Genomic DNA, 21,615 nt, shown 5'->3' with positions numbered 1-21,615 from the left:
GATAAAATGTTTCAATCATTACACTATGTTAAATTACAGCTACATTTTTGATCATTTGTTTTAATAGTTTATATTAACTATCAAGTAGATTAATTGTTGTGCTTTATGATTTTGATAATATACAGTACATTCTGTGTTCAGTTGTTCACACGTTCTGTGTGTTACCACCATTCATCTGTGCACACACCGTGGTGTGGAGCTCTTATATATCACTTGTCTCACTTGCATAGACTCTGAAACATACACCCAACTCTGCAGCACTTTTCTTAAAATATAGATAAGCCCAACAGTTTTACATTTTACCACATGACTATAGAGTGTAGTGCTGACGTTCACCAGCAATGCAAAGAGGCCAGATGATGATTTTGTAAAATACTCAGTCCTAGTACAGCGAGTTGAGTAAGCCATGCATAACTGTAACGTTTAAAAACGGTTTAAATTCAAGGTAGCAGAGAACTGAATGAGAATAACATGATGCACATAACCACCAGTCTGAGAATATAGACATAAGCCTAATTAAGACTGCAGGCAGGCCCGTGCATTTAGCACGAGGAAACCCCGTGCAGCTGGGGTTCAACAATGAGCACTTCCGGGTGCTTAAAAAAATAAATCAATAATGATGTCATACACGTTTAACAGTTTTTATTAGCTCTTGAAGCGTGTTTTCGGTCCAAATAAAAGTACACCTATAAAAACAAAAGTTCACTTTTCTGTACAACCAAGGCACGTTTTGTACCATGTGTGGCTATTTATTGGTTATACACGTGTGCAAGTTATGCTGTCAGCTGTACATCTTAGAGAGGATGTCTCCATGGGTGAGTCCTGAGAGCACTGCAAGTCCAATTAAAATGCTTCTTTATGCACAAGCTGCCAAAATAATCATCTTTTTGAAGAATATTGATTGATTAAAAATAAATCAAACTAAAAATGTTGACTAAATGGTGCTGCTTTTTGAGTAAATGGATTAGCTTCATTCATAACAGACAGCTCGCCAGGATCACCTTTAGGTCAAGAACACTGGCATGCACGCACAGTCAGACGCAAAAAAAATACACTTGCTAGGGATGGGACGATAACTATCATTTATCGCGACCGCGGCAATAATTGTATCACAGCTTTCATACACTATGAATTTGCTTTTGTTGCGCTGCAAATTCAGTACCACTTAAACCCTCTGTACTGATAAAACAGACCTGCAAAGAGCACATTTGGTACGCTCATATTTCACTCTACACAAAAATAGCACATCTACAAGCTCAACACGTTGCAACGCTATGTGAGCTTTCAGATCTGCTCTTTTTAGCGAACGTTTCCCTCATATTAGGGATGCTGGGGATTCAAGTGGTTAACAAAAGTGGCATTTAGCACGTTTAGATTATCGTGATAATCTAAATATGCTTGCGTTAATCATAATTATTTTTGAGATTTTTGTGAATAATCGTGACATGTAATTTCCATCCCATCCCTACACTTTACACTCACACAGCAGGTATGGATGTTGCCATAGTAGACGGCTGCTTTGCAGCTTGTAACAGCGGTCGGGTCGACGTGGGCTGTGCTTTGGTATCAGTTCAACCATGTGGTGTTGAGCTGTGTCTGATTCTTGATGCTGGTGTCCATCTTGAGCACCTCCCTGATGGCCATGGTGGCGTAGGTGGAGGGAGGCAGAGAGAACTCCATCCGCAGGGCTCGATACTTCCCCTCTGATTGATAGGGAGAACAGGAGGACATGGTGATTTCACCAGCACTTTCTCCACCAAGAGAAGGAAGCCATCATGTCTTGATAATGAAAAATAATTTTGCCGATATCCCATTGTGCTCCGACTGCCTGGTGCGTTGTCCTAGTAGACTTGGGGCCATATTTGTCAGTGCTAAACCCCTTAGGCCTAAACTTTTTTACTATACAGAAAAACATTTAAATTGTTCAACTAGCCGATCTACATCCACATGTTGTGAGCTTTAATGTAGCTCAGCTAATTTTCAAATTTGTAAAAAAGGCAGAGAAGTTTAGAGAGATAAGGGGTTTAGCATGTAGAGGTGCATGACCTGACGAGACCCAGCCCTTGTCTTTAACTCTGTTCAACAGACAATATGGTCTTTATAATGTAATAATTACAACGCACGCATGTCTATTTTTGATCCTCACGGGTAATTTCGGATAAATGCATTTCAGATGATCCGAACATGGAATGGATCAAACCCTGCCCAAGGGACAAGTCAATATTTTGGGCCCGAACCGGCTCGGTTCGGATCTCGGGTATTTGGTTCTGGGTGTACCCGTGCTGCCCTCTAGCTACAGTACCTGTCCAGTAATATAGAATCAATCACTGAGTCTGTTTTAATGCCTTATTGCAGCCAATACCAATATATGTCATAACAAAACAAGATTGCTAAATTAATACGTACATTTTATTTTCTTTGCTATTAAAATCATAACCACATAAATAAATCATGTCATAATAGGAGAATATTCAGAAAAATGGGGACATAATCAGCAAAAAGAAAAACAGCTGCTCTACAAGCACATAAGCGGCTATTTTAACAATTTGACATTGAACCAAGTATACAGGTTTTAAGTGGTTTATAAGCTTCTATTTTAGTAAAATTAATAGTGAATGGATACAGTATATGAGAACATGCATCTGCACTTGGAGAGAGACAACAAAATGATTGGCACAGACCTTTGTTGAAGACAGGAGCAGGGTTATTGTCCAGTTTGTCTACGTCAGTGTGGACCAGGGAGATCTTAGGGTCATCATACTGAATCATCTCCCTAAGACACGAGACAAACCACAGCGTTATATAATATAATGAGATGTTCAGACAAATGATCAGAATTTGATCAGTCTAATATAGCCATACCAATCATTACAAATATGCCTTGATCAGCTCAGATTCATAGTTTCAACTGGTATTTTCAGAAAAGTCAGAGACTGAAATAGTGTTGTTACAGTAAAGAATTAATTAATGTTGTTAATGGATCCATTTTATTGTAAATGTAAATTACAGTAATAAATCATTGGTTACAATAACAACATAATAAGTGTCACTCTTAATTGCAGTATTATGCATCAAATTACAAAAATGGCAAAACCTAAAACTTTTTGTTATGGCTTCAGTGTTAAAAAAAATAAAAAAATAAAGGGAAGCTCCGCACACTCAGATCTGGGCACAATCAATTTATTTGGCAAGCTTTCGGTCTACTGACCTTCAGGCATAATCAAAAAGTGACATAGGACAGAATATATGTTCATCATTTGATTGGATAATTGATCACACCTATGTCAAACATTTCAATTTGAATGATAACTCATGGGAGTTGTAGTTCTCAGTGAAACTACAAGGCACCCAAAGACACCAAGTGTTTCTATTTTTTCTATTTAAGGCTTCAGTGTTACAAATGAGGCCATGATAGATGATGATACTAACATAGGTGTGTCACACTTTTCCATGCCAAGGATCCCCAAATCTACAAGGTCCGAATGTGTTGCGATTCGATGCATTGTGAGCTTGTAGCTCTGCTATTTTAGAAAATTCCTGAGAATGTTTAACAATGACATGCCCCCAAAAAGGACACCAGGTCGGCGGGTTGTAAAGTTGTTAAACTGACATGTTAAATTGGAAAAACCTGTGTACTAACCAGCTGACATCACTGGGTCTGATGATGATGCGTCGGTAGGCTCCAGCTAAAGAGTAGTCCTTCACTTTGTGCCTCATGTTGTCAATATCCAGCCCGTCTACCGACAGCAGCTCCTTGTAGCCTGCACCCACTGCCAGGGAAAAACACATCCCATTTAGACCTGGAAAGCCTGTCTATGTTGTTTATACCTTTCAAACCAGGAAAGCATCCATGTCATTTTAGATATCGCCTCTGTTGGGACAGAAACCTCCTATCTCCATATCATCACTTTGTGGTTTTTTTGGGGAAATGACCGACCTATGAGCAACTATTTTCTAATATAGCCCCCTTTGAAAAACATGTGGACACCCCTGCTCTAGCACAATCTCCCCATATATTCCTTCTTGTCACCGTTTTAAATGCAGTTTCATTATGCAGATTATGTTGGCTACTTTTGCAATGTTTTTCTTTAACACAAATGTCTAGAATGTTATTTACATTACGTTATTTAGACAGATGTTTACCATGTCTAGTTTATTTGAAGCACTACATTGTTCTCTTTGTACTCCTTACGTATGTAACTGTTTACCCAGTTTGTTGACAAGGGTCCATGCCATTTACTCTGATGCTCTGGAGAACAGTGTCTGTGTGCTAAATACCTCAATTGTAAATGGTCAAGAAACCTGGGGTGATTTTTACACCTTGTCATTTATATACATGCAAACAAAAAACCGACTGCCAGCTTACCATGGTGAGAGGGGTAAATGACGTCAAACCCAGGCAGAGGCATCACAACTTCATGGATGGACTGGCCCTCGGCCTCCTCTGCGGACAGTAAGTGAGCCGTGCCTTGACAGACATGTTAGGAGGAGTCAGTACTGTAGCATTTCCTTCATGACGACCCGTCAAATATGGCTGTTGTTATACTGTAGCTAGCTACTGATGACAGCTAGACGGTTTGCACAGGGTTCCTACATATCTTGTGCAGCTTATGTCTTTATACCGTGTTCCTTTTCAAGGGTGAGACATGGATAAAACAGTTTTGCACATGCATGCCACTGCCATAGGATGAAGTAGAAAATAGGGCTTCCCCAACCCAGTAATCCTTGGAGTACCAACCTCCCTTGAGCACCAGGTCACCCTCTACGGCCTTCAGGCCAAAGGCCTCGATCCTCCGGCTCACCATGGTGTTCCACACAACACTCTGGTAGCTGTGGATGTACATCAGACGGTTGTTCCGAGGGATCTAGTAGAGGAACACACATGTCAGCACACCACACAGAACGAGCCCTCTCCGTTTAACCCATTTAGACCAGAGTTAAAAACATTAACTTTGAAAGAATATATACTCAAAGATTTGCGCCACATTTTTACGATTTAAAAAAAATAGCAGACCTACAAGAGCTTGTAGATCTGCTATTTTTCAATAGCTAAATTATAACAATGTTTAAAACACCAAAAGGGGTTCCCGCCCAAAATGGGTTAACATATTTCACATGAAAAAATAATACATTTGACTCATTATATTAGCGCTGTTCTAGGTCTTTTTCTATCAGAATATAAACTAGGGAATAGAAAACAGTGAAAATACTAAAAAGTCAAACTAAAATCGGTTAAACAGAATGCTAAAAATCACAACCGTGTGGAGTGAGGTGCGCTAATATATTAAAGTCTAACTCATGTTGATTAGTCGATGTAAAACAAATGGTGCAAACACAAACATTAAACCCCATTAACTTGTTCCTGTGGATTGAAGAGGCAGCGTGAGGGGACATGCTATTGCAGGAGAAACAATCATACTGTATATGATCATCAGCTGGGAGTCGTGGGTTATGGAGAACCCACCAGTCCGAAGGCAGTGATGATGTTCTTCTTGCCGTACATGGACAGACCCCGCAGCAGCTGACCCTCCACACAGCGCTTCACGGGAAGCTTCTTCAGGGCAGCTTCTGGGTCCTGAGTCTTGGCCCACTCCTCCCTGCATTTCAACATGTAGTGTTTCTCCGCTGCCAGGTAGAGGGGGACAAAGAGACACCACAATTACCAATGGCACAATTCTTTATGTTACACCTACTGTACAACCGTCACCCCGACTCGAAAGGAAAAGCTGGAGAGCAGGAGGTGTGGAAAAAAAAGGTTTGTAAGTTACCTCCAGGACGAGGCTTCAGAATCAGGTCCACAACCTCCTTCCAGTCATTCTTCAGGATGGCTCTGGCCCAGGTGATAAGAACAGACATCATGTCAGTTTGCTTTCTCATGTTCTCATGTCAGAACACATCAGTTCCAATTTACACTTGCAGCATTCATATTCATACCCATGAATATCCATGCTCATATCCAGAGCAATATACTGAACACAAAGTACAAGGTTGGAGGAAAGTGTGAAATACGGTATGCATCCCTAATCTAAACAGCAGGAGGTGCAGAAATACGGTAGGCATCCCTAATCTAAACAGCAGGAGGTGCAGAATTCCATGATAATTTCCCCAGGTCGAAACCTACTTGCCAACCTGGTACGTGGGCACTGCTGTGGTGCCAAAGCGCTGCATGCCATAGTAATTGATGAAGCCAGTCTCCCCGAGTGAAGTCATGGCCTGCTGAACCTGCTCATCTGTTCCTGTGATGTTCCTGAAATGGAAACATGAGAGCACTGAGGAGGATAGATAGTTGTTGTCTAATGACACCACTCCACGTCACCCGATGACGTGATGAAGTGAGGAGTAGAGTCTTCCTCTGCACACACTATTTCCTCCTGGTGAAGCTTCTCACTGGTAAATGAAATGAAGGCTGCAGGCCATTCTGGTTTCAATAGCCATCCCTATAGGACCAACCAGTCTGAAGGCAACCAGTAGGGGTCAGCAGTGTGACAAGATAGTAAGTGTGTGGACTCAGAAATCATGGAATGGGCTATATGCAGCCAACACAAAATCACAATGTACGGTCGTGATTTTGTAGGAATCTTTAAACCACGCTATTTCATTTGATTATGTGATGGCGTAGTTTCTCATAGTTTGTATTATTTCTGTTGTGACGTTGACATGAGTTAGAAACGTCTTAAATCTCCTTTTTTTTTAAAGGGAGTCCTTCCAGTTGTTACACTGCCGTGTTTAACACACACAGAGAAGAAGTGGACACACATCACAGAGAAGAAGTGGACACACTGGACTGCAACAATGGAGGAATCATCCGTTGGATTCAATAAGTCACCACTTTTGGTGTCACGCACTGTTCTTGTTTACATGTATGCTTACGTGTGTTGACTAGATCAGGAGATGGATACTTTATCCTCTAGTACAGTGGTTCCCAAACTTTTTCGTGTCAAGGACCCCCAAATGAACACTTATTAAGTGTCCATTGACACTTATTAAGTGTCTATTTGGGTTGTCCAAGTTGAAGAGATATGCCAGGGACCCCATAAGAGAAGATTTCTATGGCTCTAGCAGTGATTCTCAACCTGTTTAATTTCAAGGACCCCCAGTTTGACAAGCATTGCCATTAGGCTAGGGGCCCTCTTTTAATGCCATTTCTACCTGTGGGACTCCAATTGATAATGTAAAATCAATTCATCAGTTAATTTAACTCCGAGCGTACACATGACATGCCATAAGGGTCCATTTGGTTCCAAACTATCATGTAGCTGGGTACCCCCTGGAACTCGCTCAAGGAGCCCTGGGGGTCCCTGGACCCCACTTTGGAAACCAGTGCTCTCGTAAGGCCGTGGAAGTATTTTTGTATTATTATTACTAGCCCTTACCCGTTGTGAGATATTGCCAGGGGTACTGCACCCTGGGTGAGTTTTCGCATCTTTAATTCACTAATAAATTCATTATTAATCATTAATGTGTGAAATTGAAAAAAGGGCTTCGTTAAGTGTGAGTGATTGGTGCAGGCAGTGAGGAGCTACGGCAGTCACAGTGACAGAATTATCAGAATCAGAATTATAGTATGATGATGATGATGATGATGATGATGATTACACAATTTTTGGATTTATGGGGAAAGGAGGAGATCGACGTGTCGCTAATGCAAGCTCCACAACTGTCAACACTGGAAAGCTGCAGTTGTTCCTTTTTTTTTCTCTCGAGGTGCATGGGTTTTGCAGCCCAACACTAACTACATGTTTAAAACATGCGAACCCTCTCCTCTCCTGAAAACTGCCCAGGAGATGGTGTTGTACATTTTATATAGAATAGGCTACTTACAGATGTTCAGTGAGTTCATAATTTATGCATGTGCACAACCCAGATAGGATTGGGCTGGAAATGTGCATAGTGGAGTGTCAAGTCAGAGAAGGCCATGGGCACTCAAGCCATGCCTGCATAAATGCCCACAACCATGGTCGGATTGGGCCTAAAATGAGTAACTTCACTCAGTGAATCAGTCGGTGTTAATTTACATCTACAAGCTCACAACACTGTAGATTGACTATTTTTGGTGTACTGTAGAGGGAAAATATCAGGGGTTCAAGTATAGAGCCCTGGGGGACCCTTGGTCAACTAAGCATTAAGTGGTTAATAAGCAGAAGAAAAAAAACATAGACGGGTACATGAACAATGACACCTCTTTTCTTACTGCTCGAGGTGCAAGCATTAACAGCAGTATGATATTTGTGCAACACTGACATCATGTATCCAGAATCACACAATCGTTTAAGAGATGTTTATCCATCACCCTGTGAGAAGATGTTCCATTTCTGGCAACTTGTTGAGAGAGATGACATTCAAAACCTACTGACCTGAGGACCACAGTGAAATGGTTACCCTGGAGCTCTCCCAGCTTCAGGGGGTGGTTTTTATAACAGAAGTTTCCCAGTCTGAAGTTATTGAGGCACTTGTTGAGGTGACACAATCGTTCTGCTGTGATCCTGTGGGGGGAATGGCGAAGTCTAATCAGTTACAGGTGTAGCAACTAGCCAAACAACGGAAAGCTAAGCTCACACTACAGGATCATTGGAACGATTTGTGGTCCATTTTGCCCCTCCTGACAATCACAGGGGTGTTCCCTGCTCAAGGCCTCCTGAGATGTATGTCCGCCACCGATATGTTTGACATTTACCCCCCCCCCCGGTAAGTGATAATGTGATACCACTGTTCTCCTTGGTAGGCGTAGAGACCTAGGCAGAATAGTCAGTTTATTCTCTACATAATAATAGTACCACCGGTTATCTGACTAAAGTATTGATAAGATGGCATGCTTACAAGAACAGGGGTGCGAAAATGAACAATATTATCGGCGGAGTGCAAGTAACATACCCGCACGCGCACACCATGTAACACTGCATACCGTGACATCCCTAGTGAACTGGCACACACGTTCCACCAGTAATTTTGGCCTCACCACACACAATTACAGGCAAAAACATTATTCAGGGCAGGCAAGTAGAACATGACCTGTACTGTGTGCACAAAGTGCATTTGAGACGTGTGTCAAACCCTGAAATAGCCAAATTTGTTGATACAAAATAATGAAAAGGAACACTCACTTGTGGACTGCAATCTCCTGTACAGTGATGGCTCTTTTGTCCTTAGTCCCCATGTAAGAAAACACTGTGGGGGCAAGCCTGCAGCAAGAAACATCCGTATTCAGTACACATGAAAGACATTAAAATTAAAGCACATTACAATAGCCCATTCACACGGCACAAACATGCTCATCAGGAGCAGTTAGTTAGGGGTTAAATACAGTATCTTGCTCAAGGACACTTCCAATACTAACCCAGACGGAGCCGGTGATCGAAACGGGAACCTTCCGATTCCCAAGCTGAGCCACTGGCACTGCTGACCCCATTAACCTTTTTGCCACCAGGATTAATTAAAGAATGATTACTATATGCCAGGATATGCCCCCGTTCAACCCTTATTTTGAAGATCCAAAACACAGCAACCGGATGTTGATGAATGGTGTGTGTTACCGGATTAGGTGTTGATCTCTCACTAGCTGATGAGAAGTACAGGCCGGCACCATTACAGCGACCGCAATGCTCCATGCAATAAGCGTTGTTTTGACCAGAAATGCCGCCTAGGACAGGGAATTGGAGATAAACGCGAATGAAAGCGTGCGTGTGGGTGCACACGCACATCAAGATAGCGCAGTCCAGTCTTATGGCTAACAACAGATAGCCATCTGATTCCGAAGCTGATGTGAGTAGCCTTTCGACTAGATCGGATCAAAACATTTAGACAACAGAATTAATGTAATTTACGTGAATTGGCGCTTGCCGAGACTAATTAATTAACGTAGGTTACGTTTTTCGGCGGGGATTGTGTCAATAAGAGTTTATCAGTGTGTTGCATTTTTCCAGACATTCACTCTCACATTATGCATACCAATACATTATTGCAGTTGAAGTTTATTGAAGTTGCCGAATGACTGAATGTCACCTGCCTTTTCAGAATACATATTGTCGCTGCCGGGCAGAAACCAAGTGTGTCTTTGGGCTTTATAAATATCTAACCAATGAAAAGTATTAACAAGAGCTTGTCTAAATAATAACTACATTGGAACCATTCAAATGTAGTTTTATTTAATATCTTGAAAAGTAATGGGTTTTTTTTCCACCACACAGTTTGGATAATATTGTCTCTGTCTGGTGAAAACCTCATATGTAAAATATAAAAACAAATAGCAGATCGAAAAGATCAAAATGTGTCGCTTCACACCACGTTTTGAGCTTGTGGATCTGCACATTTTAGGTAGGCCATCGGATTACCCAAAAAAGCAAAGAAAAACAACATTTCTGCATGACAACGATATGCCTCTTCAGTTTCATTTCATCAGTAGATTATGAATGAGTGTCTAGACCTGAGGAATTTGGAGAGGACATTGATAGCCTCCATGGTGTCCTTGTTTTCCTTGTACAGCACAAAGTGACAGAAATTGCCACGATTCTTAGGCCACGAGTGCTTCCTGGGAGCTTTAAGGGGAAAAGGAAAGGAGAAAACAGAAAGAAAGTTTAACCATAGAAATATAAGCAAGATAATAAACACAAAATAATCACCTCTGAACTTGGCATGCTTGAATAGCATTGATAGACTAGTGACTTTATCCCTATACTGCATAGTCTTGACTTGCAATATAATTTAATCAATGCATTGCGAGCCAGAATGTTAATAAACCCAACTCGTGTGACACTATCATTGCAGCACCAAACATATTTAAAATATCTCATGATTAGCCATGTTTAAAAACCAAGCTGACGTTAACATCTCCCCCTGTGCTGTGTGGACTATAAATTCTTACCTGTTGGTGTTCTCACCTCTGTCCACCCAAAGTAGAGCAAAAGGAGGATAGAACAATGTTACTGAAGATAAAGGTGTTTATGTATTTATGGAGAAGCTGGCGAGCGTGGGAGTGTTCTGCCATCTGCATGCAAAGGCCAGGGCAATAGTCTCTGTTGTTTTAACCACATGAGTCCCAATGCTGGGCAGTGGGCACATCATAATAGGTGAACGTTCAGCAAAAATGGTGTAAAGCAATGTAGAGTTTAAGTGTTTGTGCAGCAAGGGTGCCTGGACTAGATGTGACAAGGATCCATCATCACAGACAGTTTGAGCTGAAACGTTCACCATAATATAACAAACCTTTTACGGCGTGGCTCTGATTGCTTTTCTGTCCGTCTCCTCTTGCAAACCACTGGACCGATCAGCACTACATAGATTGAGCAAACTCTGCCACTAGGCTAACGTGGAACCCTAACAATGGTTCTATAAGTTTATTATAAAATTATAAACCACTTAATAATAATGGAAGTAAAATATCTTAACTTATAAACTCTTCAAGTCAAAAGGGTGCTTGGTTTTTGTCCAAATTTGGGCACTGATTAAATACATAATAACGTCATAAATATGTTTAACTTATAACCGTTTGACTGTTTACCATAACGAGATAGTGTCTCCAAAGCCAAGTACCACAACTCAAAGACATAAGAGGAAGTGAAAGGTGATCCAAATGGTCTGAACTATAACTAGAAACATCGCATGGATGCACCTGGGAAGTATCCTCAGTGATGTATCCCAAGGTCATCAGGGTTTCGGGGCTCTCGAACAGCATACCCTTCACTCAGGTGACCCAGCCGCCAGCCGGGGTGATCAAGTCCCTGGGGCTCCAACCCATAATGCTCACCCGGGTGCAGTCTACATTCCGGTGGTCACCAGACTATACCTGGTTGTCACATATTCTATTTAGAGTGACTCATAGGAATAGACTAACTATAATAGTATAACAGACAGATAGTCAATAATAGATGCGTCATCATAGACTGGTCACATTAAGTAAGTAGCCTTAAACAACAGATGCGATGAAACCCTGGACAGGTCTTAACCCCAATCCAAACCCCGATGCCGAGCGCCAAGAAATTGGGTATCATATTTAGTCTTTAGTATGACTCCGCCAGTCTAGTCTCAAGGCGGACACTCTAGCCACAAGACCACTGAGCTGGTTCACGATGCCATTCCGTTGGTATTATCATTTCTTGGCTTTATTTTGTGTTACATTATTGATTTCTCGAATATGTAGTGTAGTCATGTAATTAAACGCAATAGACGCCATTTTCTTTAGGGTGATGTCACCTTGCATCACCCTGCCAGGGTTTATTTACTGTATGCCAGATGCAGTTACCCAATGCTGAATAGAATTAATGCTTGATCTACAAGCTCACAATGCTTGGCACTGTGATGCGTTGTGATCTTCATGCCAGTGAGGACCAAAGCACATACAATGATGGTTAACGACATATCACTATGAAAAGACATCCAAACTCATATTGTACTGAAGACAGTTATCATTATAAGAAAAAATCACACTAGTGTGAAGTGAGGGGCGCCCAGTACTGTGGCTGCCACACGCATGCAGCTCTTGCGTTATTGGAAAATGAAGCATCATTTTCACTTTTAGAAGGCTGCACGTATATGTCAGTCACTTTCATTCATTTCCACTGCCATCTCTTCTAAATGGTCAATTTCCTTGTCGTTCTTTAGTGGTGTAGCATCATCATCTTTATCGTTTCCCACCTTGTAATGTTCAAGTTCTTCTCCATTTACCTGGCTGGTGTTCCACTGTCATACCGTTTAAAAAGTCAACTTCCTTCTTGTGCTTTAGTGGTGTGGCTAACAGTCCGACACCACCATCATCCTCCATGAGACATGATTGCACTGTGTTGTATGTTGTTATTATTGTATCATATAAAAAGGAATCAGTCACAAGATGTATTTATATTGGCCATATGCCTTACGTCTTCATTTTGTGCCATAAACAAACATCCAAGTCCATAGACTTGGCTGGCAAATGATTTACATCATAGGTGATCTAAACAAACATTATAAAGTCCATAGACTTGGCTGGCAAATTATGTAATCTTCAGAAGCCATGCAAGGTTGAGATCCAAGATGTTATGCTTGTCTGAATTTGTAGTACATGCAGGTGTTTTGGCCATGCACATGCATGATGCACCCATACATGCAAACCGCTATGTCCCCCCACCATAGCCACATGCAATGGGGTAGCTGAGGCCAAGCGCTGACCAACCAAGATATTGTGGCATGCAACAAAATCCCTTGTGTAAACAAGAAATTACTTGAGAGTTCAGCAGCATTACCAATCCTTGCATTCGACAGGGGAAGAACATTAGCAGAATTTCTTCCAAGTCCTCCCCCACTTTAACGCATGTGTACTCTGGGATCCGTCACTGCCAAATGCCTAAACCCACCGCTGGCCTTTTGGATAGTGGCAACAACCACCTGCTTCCTCCGATACACATGAAGTCTCAAGAAGCGACTTTCACTGGAGGAGTGACAAGTGTACAACATGAACCATCCCCCTAGATCCCCTCTTCACTGACCACAACATGCAGTCATGCACCCTAAGCAACGAATCAGCAGGAAGTCAATGTAACCAGATTCCCACAATCAAACATCAGTGATTGCTTTTATCTGAGCACCCGGTACACTGCTGGACATTTAACCCGGTCTCTGCTGTGGTGGTGAAGTGTTTTCCCTCTACACCACCTGGATGCCCAGGTCCAGACATATCTAACCAAAATCCTCAGTTACCATGGCCAATAACTTAAACCACTTGAACCCCAACTAGTGTGAAAAAAGTAGGGGGCCAAGTAATAGACCCCTGTTCGAACCCGTTCAAAGAAGTATATAGGGCTTAACAACTAATTGCAGTGTTCAGGAACAAATTATTGATAAATGCCATTTTTCAGACTACAAAATACACAGTGCAGTCTGCTATTGCACTGTTTACTAAAGCTCCACGGGCAGGCCTTGCAGATCACAAAACCATAAGAAGAATGTAATTGATAGTCTTGTGTCACTTCTCCAAATTACCTGCTAAAGCCTTCTTGCCGGCAGCATGGTAGGCCACTATGAACTTGCGACCTTCCCTCTCCTCCGTCTTCGTCTCCAGGCCAGGGTACTGGGTCTTGATGGCTTTGTGGACTAGCGTTCGCTTCTCCTTTGTATCATCGAGTACCTACAAACATTAACACGGCACCTGAGGTCAACTTCTCTTCAACAGCCAAGTATGCGCCTGACAAGCTTTCAAGTTTGATCAAAATGGCGGGCAAAACACATAGGAGTAAAACCTGGCCCCTTTTGTCTTCTGCAAACATGTTCCCGACTTGTTGATTACAGGTAATTATGAGAGAGCCTTACATATCGTCGTTCTTCTTCATAAATCGGTGCTATAAAACAGCCTTTACGTCTGTGTGCTGGTTAAAAAGAATATTGAACCAATGAAAAGTATTAAAAAGCGCTTCAGATGAAACCTCCATTGGAGTCTGGACCCTCAAACTGTCTGCTAAAGCAGCTAACTCCACCACCTCTCCTGCTCTTATGCAAGTAATTGACAATATATAAAGTCACAATAACAACTTTGATGAGGCAGTATTGCATTGTTTAAAAGAATATATAAGGTTTTCTTCATTTCCATTTTTTGTTATTTTTTTGAATTTCCTGAACATTTTGGAGGTATGTGGTTTCTCCCCGACAGCAGAGATATACTGTATGCGTGTGTATATAAAATTGTTGCAGGTAAAGGTTTCAAAAAGTGATGAATAAAGTTAACCCATTTTGGGCGGGAACCCCTTTTGGTGTTAGCATTATGTTATGCTTTAGCTATTGAAAAATAGCAGATCTACAAGCTCAGCTACGAGCTTGTAGGTCTGCTATTTTTGAAAACTGGTCAGGATTTAGAAGACATTTTTAGAATCTGATCTCAGGTCAACATGCGTTAAAGAACCACCATTATTCTGTGCATTAGAATCTGGTCTCAGGTCAGAATGGGTTAAGTGCAATGGGAAACCAAAAAGAATGGGTGTCTCACCTCTATAGAGACATTGCCCTCTTTGTTCTTGAACAGCTGCAGCTCTCCAAGCTGTGTTTTCTGCTCCTCGGTCAGGACCTCTGTCTCTTCTGTGGGCTGCTCCGGCTCTGGAACATCCTAAAAACCAGAGTGGGTCAATACAACTTCACTCTGGAACATCCTAAAAAACAACTTCACATCTGGGCCCAGCTACTCAATGCAGAGTCAGACTAGAGGTTGACATCATGGTGTCAGTACAGACAAACCATTTCTGACTTTTGGGACTTTGATTTTACTTGGAAGGTATGCATCATTTATTTTAATCCATATTAACATTCTGAAATTGCTCTTTGTCCTCAGTAGTAAGTAAGTAAGAAGTACTAGTATTTCTTTGACTCACGCAGAAATTGTATTGAACTTTTTAATTGAGTGATATCTGGAGCATCTATAATTTGACTTGAGTAATGTGTACTGCTTGACCATCGCTGTGAATACTGTGACAAAGACATGGTTGGATGACAATATTTTTAAAATTATGTTATCTCACCTCAGCCTCTGGAGGGATAGAGAGGTCATCTAAGCAGGACATCTTGCCTTGTCTGCTAATCTCGTGCACCACAAAATCAGAGTATCTGAACACAAAGCCACAAGACCAATCAAAGCATTGACAAACCATTGAAAAGCTAAAATCTCATGGCTGAAAGTGAAAGTTTATTACTTGCGCAAGCAGAGCGAACTAGTACTACGGCTGGGTATGTATGTATGTCAGTGTACTCCACCAGCCAATAAGGGATTGGCTGGGTATGTATGCATGTTGGTCTACTCCACCAGCCAATAAGGGACCACTGTTCTTGATGATGTAACTAAAGTATGTTCCAAGGTTGGTATAAGGTCAATAAGGGGTATGTATGCATGTATGTCGGTGTCCTCCACCGACCAATAGGGGGCCCCCATTCTTGGTGATGTAACTAATGTATGTTTCAAGGTTGTATATAAAAGGGTGTAAAGTGTAAACGTAGGCCATGTGGCCTACTTGTGCGCAAGCAGAGCGCACAAGTACTGCGATCGGCTGGGTATGTATGTGTGTCAGTGTCTTACAACAGCCAGTCGTATCCAGACAACAGAGAGCTCTAGGACTCTCTGGTAGCAGTCGTACCAGGCTACCAGCAGTGGTGAGAGCACCTCATGGCGCGCTCTGCTTGCGCACAAGTAGGCCATACATACATGGCCTACTTGCATGCAAACCGAAAGTTGGCAGCTCGATAGAGCTAGTTGCTGATGTTTAGGTATTACTGTACTAAACCTATGTTGCTGCTGTTTCCATTTATAGCCAACTAGTTGAAGAAATCCCAGACTTTAAGATTGAGCATTAACCTTTGCTTTTATGACATTTTCACTTCAAATACTCTTTAATCTTAAAATAAGTAATATTCTAATCTTAAAATAACAAATAACCAAAAAATCTATAATCTTGTAGATCTGCTATTTTCGGTGTGCAACATGCTTTTCATTTCTTTCATAGAAGACATTCTATGGAATGGAAAAGACTGAAATCAGTCATGGCGACTGAGAACTTTACCATGCACTCTTTATTAGCATCATGACACTAACCTCTCCTTCAGGATACCAGAGAAGCCCTCATGATCACTGACAAACTTCAGAATTCCCACATCCAGCTCTGTGAGGCCGTGCTTCATCATGTCCGCAAAGGTCTCTCCATCTGCCTCCCCGGCACCACCACCAGCTCCTTCGCCTCCATTTTCTTCCTCTGGCTCTTCATCCTCCTCCTTCACGGATCCGTTCTTCTGGTCAGTCTGAACTCGTGGTCTCTTAGAGGATGGATCCGTCTCCTCGTCTCCTGAGCAGCATCTCTTCTCTCCGACTGGTACTGCAGCTGAGACTAGCATGGGCTCTGGTTCCGCCATATGGACCGACCTACAACAGAGGGATTACAATTACAGTTTAGCATTTAGCAGACGCTCTAATCTAGAGTGATTTACAATAAGCAATGTAATATATAGAATCTTAAAGTACTATAGTGCCATGCCATCCTACCAAATCAGCTGCAGGCTTCTGAGCCAGTGCGTGCACAGCCTGGACGTGACCCGGTAAAAGCTCTTGATAGGGTTTGTTAGAGACACTATGATGCTGTTGTTAAACACTACCATGCGCTGCATAAAATTGTACATCAGTTGCCTTAACAAAGCCTCACAGGTGGGCAGACACCAACAGAAGTGAACAACTGACTGGCTCTAGGAACACAAAGTAAGCTCATGGCATCGTTGTAAGCTATTGCATGCTTTTCACTCTGCAAGAAGACCATCGATGGGCTGTATACAGGGGGGTGACATTATGCTCCGAACAGTGCACATTTTACATTTAAAAACACAGAAAATGTCCTTATTCTCTTTAAAAGCATATTGGCCTGAGCATATATTTTGCAACACTGTCGTTGGATGTCACTGTGATCCCTGAGATCCTGTGAAGTGGATATGTCCAAGATATTTTAGTTCCCGGCCTAATGGTAATAATCCCTAAGTAATCACATACATCAACTGTGATTAGGTAATCATAGCATAATCATCATAGCATGCCAATCGTAGCACAATAGCTAGGAGGAAGCAAGGCACCCACTACTACACCACACACTAATCCGTGTTAATTTAATTCAGAGTTTACAAATGGAAGCAAATGGACCCATGGCTTTACATTGTTTGTAATTACTGACATTAACAAGGATTTATATTTAACTGATGATTGATGAAGTGTAAATAATGACTTGGGATGCAGAGGTGAGGTTGCAAGCGGTTTGGAAAACAAAGCGTTTAAGGGGGTAAAACTGAATTTGGTACAACAAGTAAATGTATAGTTAAATAACTTCAATCATTAAATCGTTGACAGAGAATCTAGCGGGCTTCCCCGTGGTCAACAACAAGTCAACACGGGCCGAGCTGAGCTGCTAGCCCATGCTGTTGTGGCTGGACAGTGGGCACAAAACAAGCGGTATATAAGCATCATGCAAAACCTGATGTTTCTCACCAGATCAGAACCGATTTAACGTTACCTAGTTTCTGCTGAGATTCAGAAAGATGTGGAGGGGTCCAACATTCAATCGCACACGTGTGTGCGAGGATGTTACTATGTTGTGTGTTGTGTTTTTTCTATTTTTTCTTACCGGTATTCTTCTTTGGGGTTGATAAACCAGGTTAGAGGTGCATTACCGCCACCAATTGGACTGGAGTGTGGAACACAGTTACTTACAGCAGGGGATAAAAATGAAGAAATTGGAACTGTTTAAAGTGCATTACAGATTTCCACTGAATCAAGATTAGCCCTGCTATAGCGGAATGTTTTGACAGGTCTGTGGTCTCAGCAACCGTTTAGTCATTTTAAGTAAGCAGTTATGTTAGTTTTCATCTATCCATCAGAGCCAGACTCACTGAAAATAAAAAAATAGTACATTACCAGCTAGTCTTTCTAATGTTGTCTGTATGCAATGTCAGTTTTGAGGCCAGTCACGATTTAATACTAATCTTGTATCTTGTCCAAGTTTACCATTAGCATTCACTTTCACTTGATGATTATGATAGAATAATGTACCATATAAATAAGATACCCAGTAGTGTCCCCTGGTGGTGGATGTAGTGAATAACTACATTCGGTAGTCAAATGTACTTGCATGAAATAAAATGTAATATAATGTGAGTCTGTGACACATCCCATGTGTACAAGTTATTTGGGGTATACTTTGGTCAAGTTAGCATGTACTTTTATGCTCACAATAAAGGCACATAATCTGTGGCTTTTGTAAAATACAATGTGTGTATTTAAATGTATATTGAAGTTGAATGAATATAACTTAACATTTGTATAATTATATTATATTACTATTACTATTATTTGCCTATACATTTATATTATAGTGGCACCCTCATTTGGAGCCCTGATGGTCCCAGGTTGAATGCTTCTGTTGCTTTCAGTGTAATGTACCAACCTCACACAGACATTCCTTGTATACAGTATGTTCATAGCTGCTGCCAATTAAAACAATTGTGATTCACAATGCAGGACTGGATTTTCCTCATCTGTATCATTGTGTGGACCAACAGTTTGTTCACAATCTATCTCTTCCTTTGCTAAACCATCTCACCTGGATTCCTTAAATCAAAATGACAATGAGTGAATCTTTTTTCCTTTAATATTTACTTCAGGTGTCAAAGATGTAGTGTACACTGTTGTAGCTGACACTGACATCAATCCTGAACTTCACAGTTCAGCTTTAAAGTTTCATTTGTAACATCTATATAGTCTAATCCACTAGTCTACTATTTCACTATCATGGGAATATGGTTACAGTTGTTTTGTAGAAACCTCAAGCCTGAGTTTTTCATAGCTTAGTTATATTTAAACTAAAAGAAGAAAATAAAGACATGAAGCTAGATATATGATTATCAAATAAAATATATTATTTATTATTATGAAATCAAACTTAAATATAACATAAAGGATGAAGCACGTTTGATGTATAACACAATATGAAACATACTTCTCAACAATCTCTTTAAAATACAAATACAAAATAACAAAAGATTAAACCATTAATGTAAGAAAGATTAGCACTATTATTTACAACTGATACAGATTATTAAACAAAAGAGAAATAATACTCAGTGTAGCATACTATCATTTCAAAGTAACAACTATTTACAAGCATAACTATGTATACACAGAGAGAGAAATAGAGAGGGGGGGAAAGATGGGTGGGATAGATTGAGGTGGGAGGAGGTGAGAGTGTGTCGTCCTGCTGGGATGGATCAGGGACCTGTGTGAGAAAAATAAGTGATAAGTAACTTTAGGTCATTTACTTCATACATTTAATTGCAGGAAATTGCTCCTTTTTTATATCTTGCAGTTTAACCACGGGAACCCTAATGCCCCTATTCTTTCTGGGATGAACATGCAGCACAAATAGCAGATATACAAGCTCACAATGAGTCTCGATTAGTGATGGGAGATTAATCGGTAAACACATCGGTATCGGCCGATTTTAGTTGTTTTTAGATTAATCTGCATCGGTTCGATTAATCAATCAGCCCGATTAATGAATGGGTCTGATTAATCGGCCTGTCTTTACAGATAAACAAGCCCAAAGTAACATCTTGAACAGATCTACAAGCTCACAATATTTAAAATAAAGGTATTTAAGTTAAATCTGACTTCCCTAAGCCTGCAGTGCAGATACCCTGTTACATGCATTTTTCAGAATGGACAAAATTATTATAATGTTTTAATACAGAATGAGATCATATCGACATCGGTAATATTGGTTATCGAACCATAACAGCAATTAATTACATTGGATATCGATATCGGCCAAAATGTCTCATCGGCACATCCCTAGTCTCGATGCAAGGCGCTGTGAGCTTGTAGATTGGCTTTTTTGGTAAAGAAATGTAGTGTAGGGCGAAAAAGGAGGACCTAGTATGGAGGCCTGGGGCACCTTGGTCGACTAAGTATAAGTGGCTTAAGTAAGTTAAAGGTTTGTTGAATGGGAGCGTAGCCTAGTTTAGCTCCACTCTTGGATGATCAAGCATCAGATCCTCTTAATAGTAAATAACTTCTTCATACTGTAGATGGATGGATGGTCTAACTAAACTAGACAGTGTATTATGATGTATTTATTAAGTGGCTAAATTCTCTTTCTTTTATAATTTTATCCCACGATTTTGTAACCCAGTTTTCTTTTCACCCAGTGCCAATTATCTAATGTAATCCTGGGCGCTACACTTCCTCTGCCAACCTGGGGGGGCAGCGGACTGACCTCATGCCTCCTTCTATGCATGAGGAGTCCAAGCTGCTTCTTTTCACCTGACAGAGGGGAATTTCCCCGGCCGGACGTAGCGCGTGGAAGGGACACGTTATTCCGACCAGTTCCTTTCCCCTCCATCAGGCGCCCCGGCTGGCCAGGGGGAGGTAGTTTTAGAGACCAGGATTACTGCATTTTTTGTGAGGGTATCTACCCTAGGGGACACGGGGAGAACATGCAAACTCCACACAGAAAGGCCCTTTCGCCAACCCCCGCCTCGGGTATGGGCACTGATGACGCGGAGGAGGGAACACGCCGCCGGTGCCCACAGCGTCCCCAGCGGGAATCGAACCAAGGACCTTCTAGCTGTGAGGCGACAGCACTACCAACTGTGCCACCGTGCCCCTGGCTAAATTCTCTATTAGTAAAGATGTACTGGTATTTACTTACTTGGCACACGTTGGCAGTCAACCTTCATCCTTGCCTTGGTCCAGGTCTCTTGGTGCTGATGGAGGCAGAAGATTGTCTCTGCACATGGAGAAGAAACACATGTTAGTGAAAATATCTTGCTAATTATAACCAAATGTACATAGTAAGTTACATCTTGCCATGTAGTTACTAATTACCGGTAGTAACATAATGTATATTACATATTACAACAATGTCACAAAATGATCTCGACATAAATTTTATAACTACAACTCAACATTTGAGTTGTATCCTTGCAGATATAATACATGTAATGGATTAAGTATCAATTGTATGTTTTATAATGAGACCATGCAGTTGCCATGTCATTATCTTCACGCAGAACCGGAAACCAACTCACCTTCCTATGGACCACCCTGGGGGCATCGATGAGGATGGTGCTCATCCTCCTGGGGGG

The 21,615-nt window shown here is 41.3% G+C and overlaps 1 protein-coding gene across 1 annotated transcript; it reads right to left on the bottom strand.

The window, feature by feature from the left end:
• Positions 1 to 627: 627 nt before the first annotated feature.
• On the bottom strand, positions 628 to 18,100 carry pus7 (pseudouridine synthase 7). Its single transcript, XM_080760979.1, has 16 exons — positions 17,988 to 18,100; positions 16,535 to 16,858; positions 15,471 to 15,555; positions 14,945 to 15,061; positions 13,948 to 14,092; positions 10,421 to 10,532; positions 9,102 to 9,179; positions 8,355 to 8,483; positions 6,122 to 6,247; positions 5,769 to 5,830; positions 5,465 to 5,625; positions 4,739 to 4,865; positions 4,367 to 4,468; positions 3,641 to 3,770; positions 2,682 to 2,773; positions 628 to 1,703 (listed from the first exon to the last, which is right to left on the bottom strand). The coding sequence occupies exons 2-16, from the start codon at positions 16,846 to 16,848 to the stop codon at positions 1,567 to 1,569; spliced, it is 1,917 nt and encodes a 638-aa protein (XP_080617105.1). The 5' UTR covers positions 16,849 to 16,858; positions 17,988 to 18,100; the 3' UTR covers positions 628 to 1,566.
• Between the last annotated feature and the right edge of the window lie 3,515 nt (positions 18,101 to 21,615).

Source organism: Protomyctophum bolini (genome assembly GCF_963924005.1).
Source record: "Protomyctophum bolini genome assembly, chromosome: 4".
In the NCBI taxonomy this organism is placed as follows: domain Eukaryota; kingdom Metazoa; phylum Chordata; class Actinopteri; order Myctophiformes; family Myctophidae; genus Protomyctophum; species Protomyctophum bolini.
This window is presented reverse-complemented; position numbering and strand designations above follow the sequence as displayed.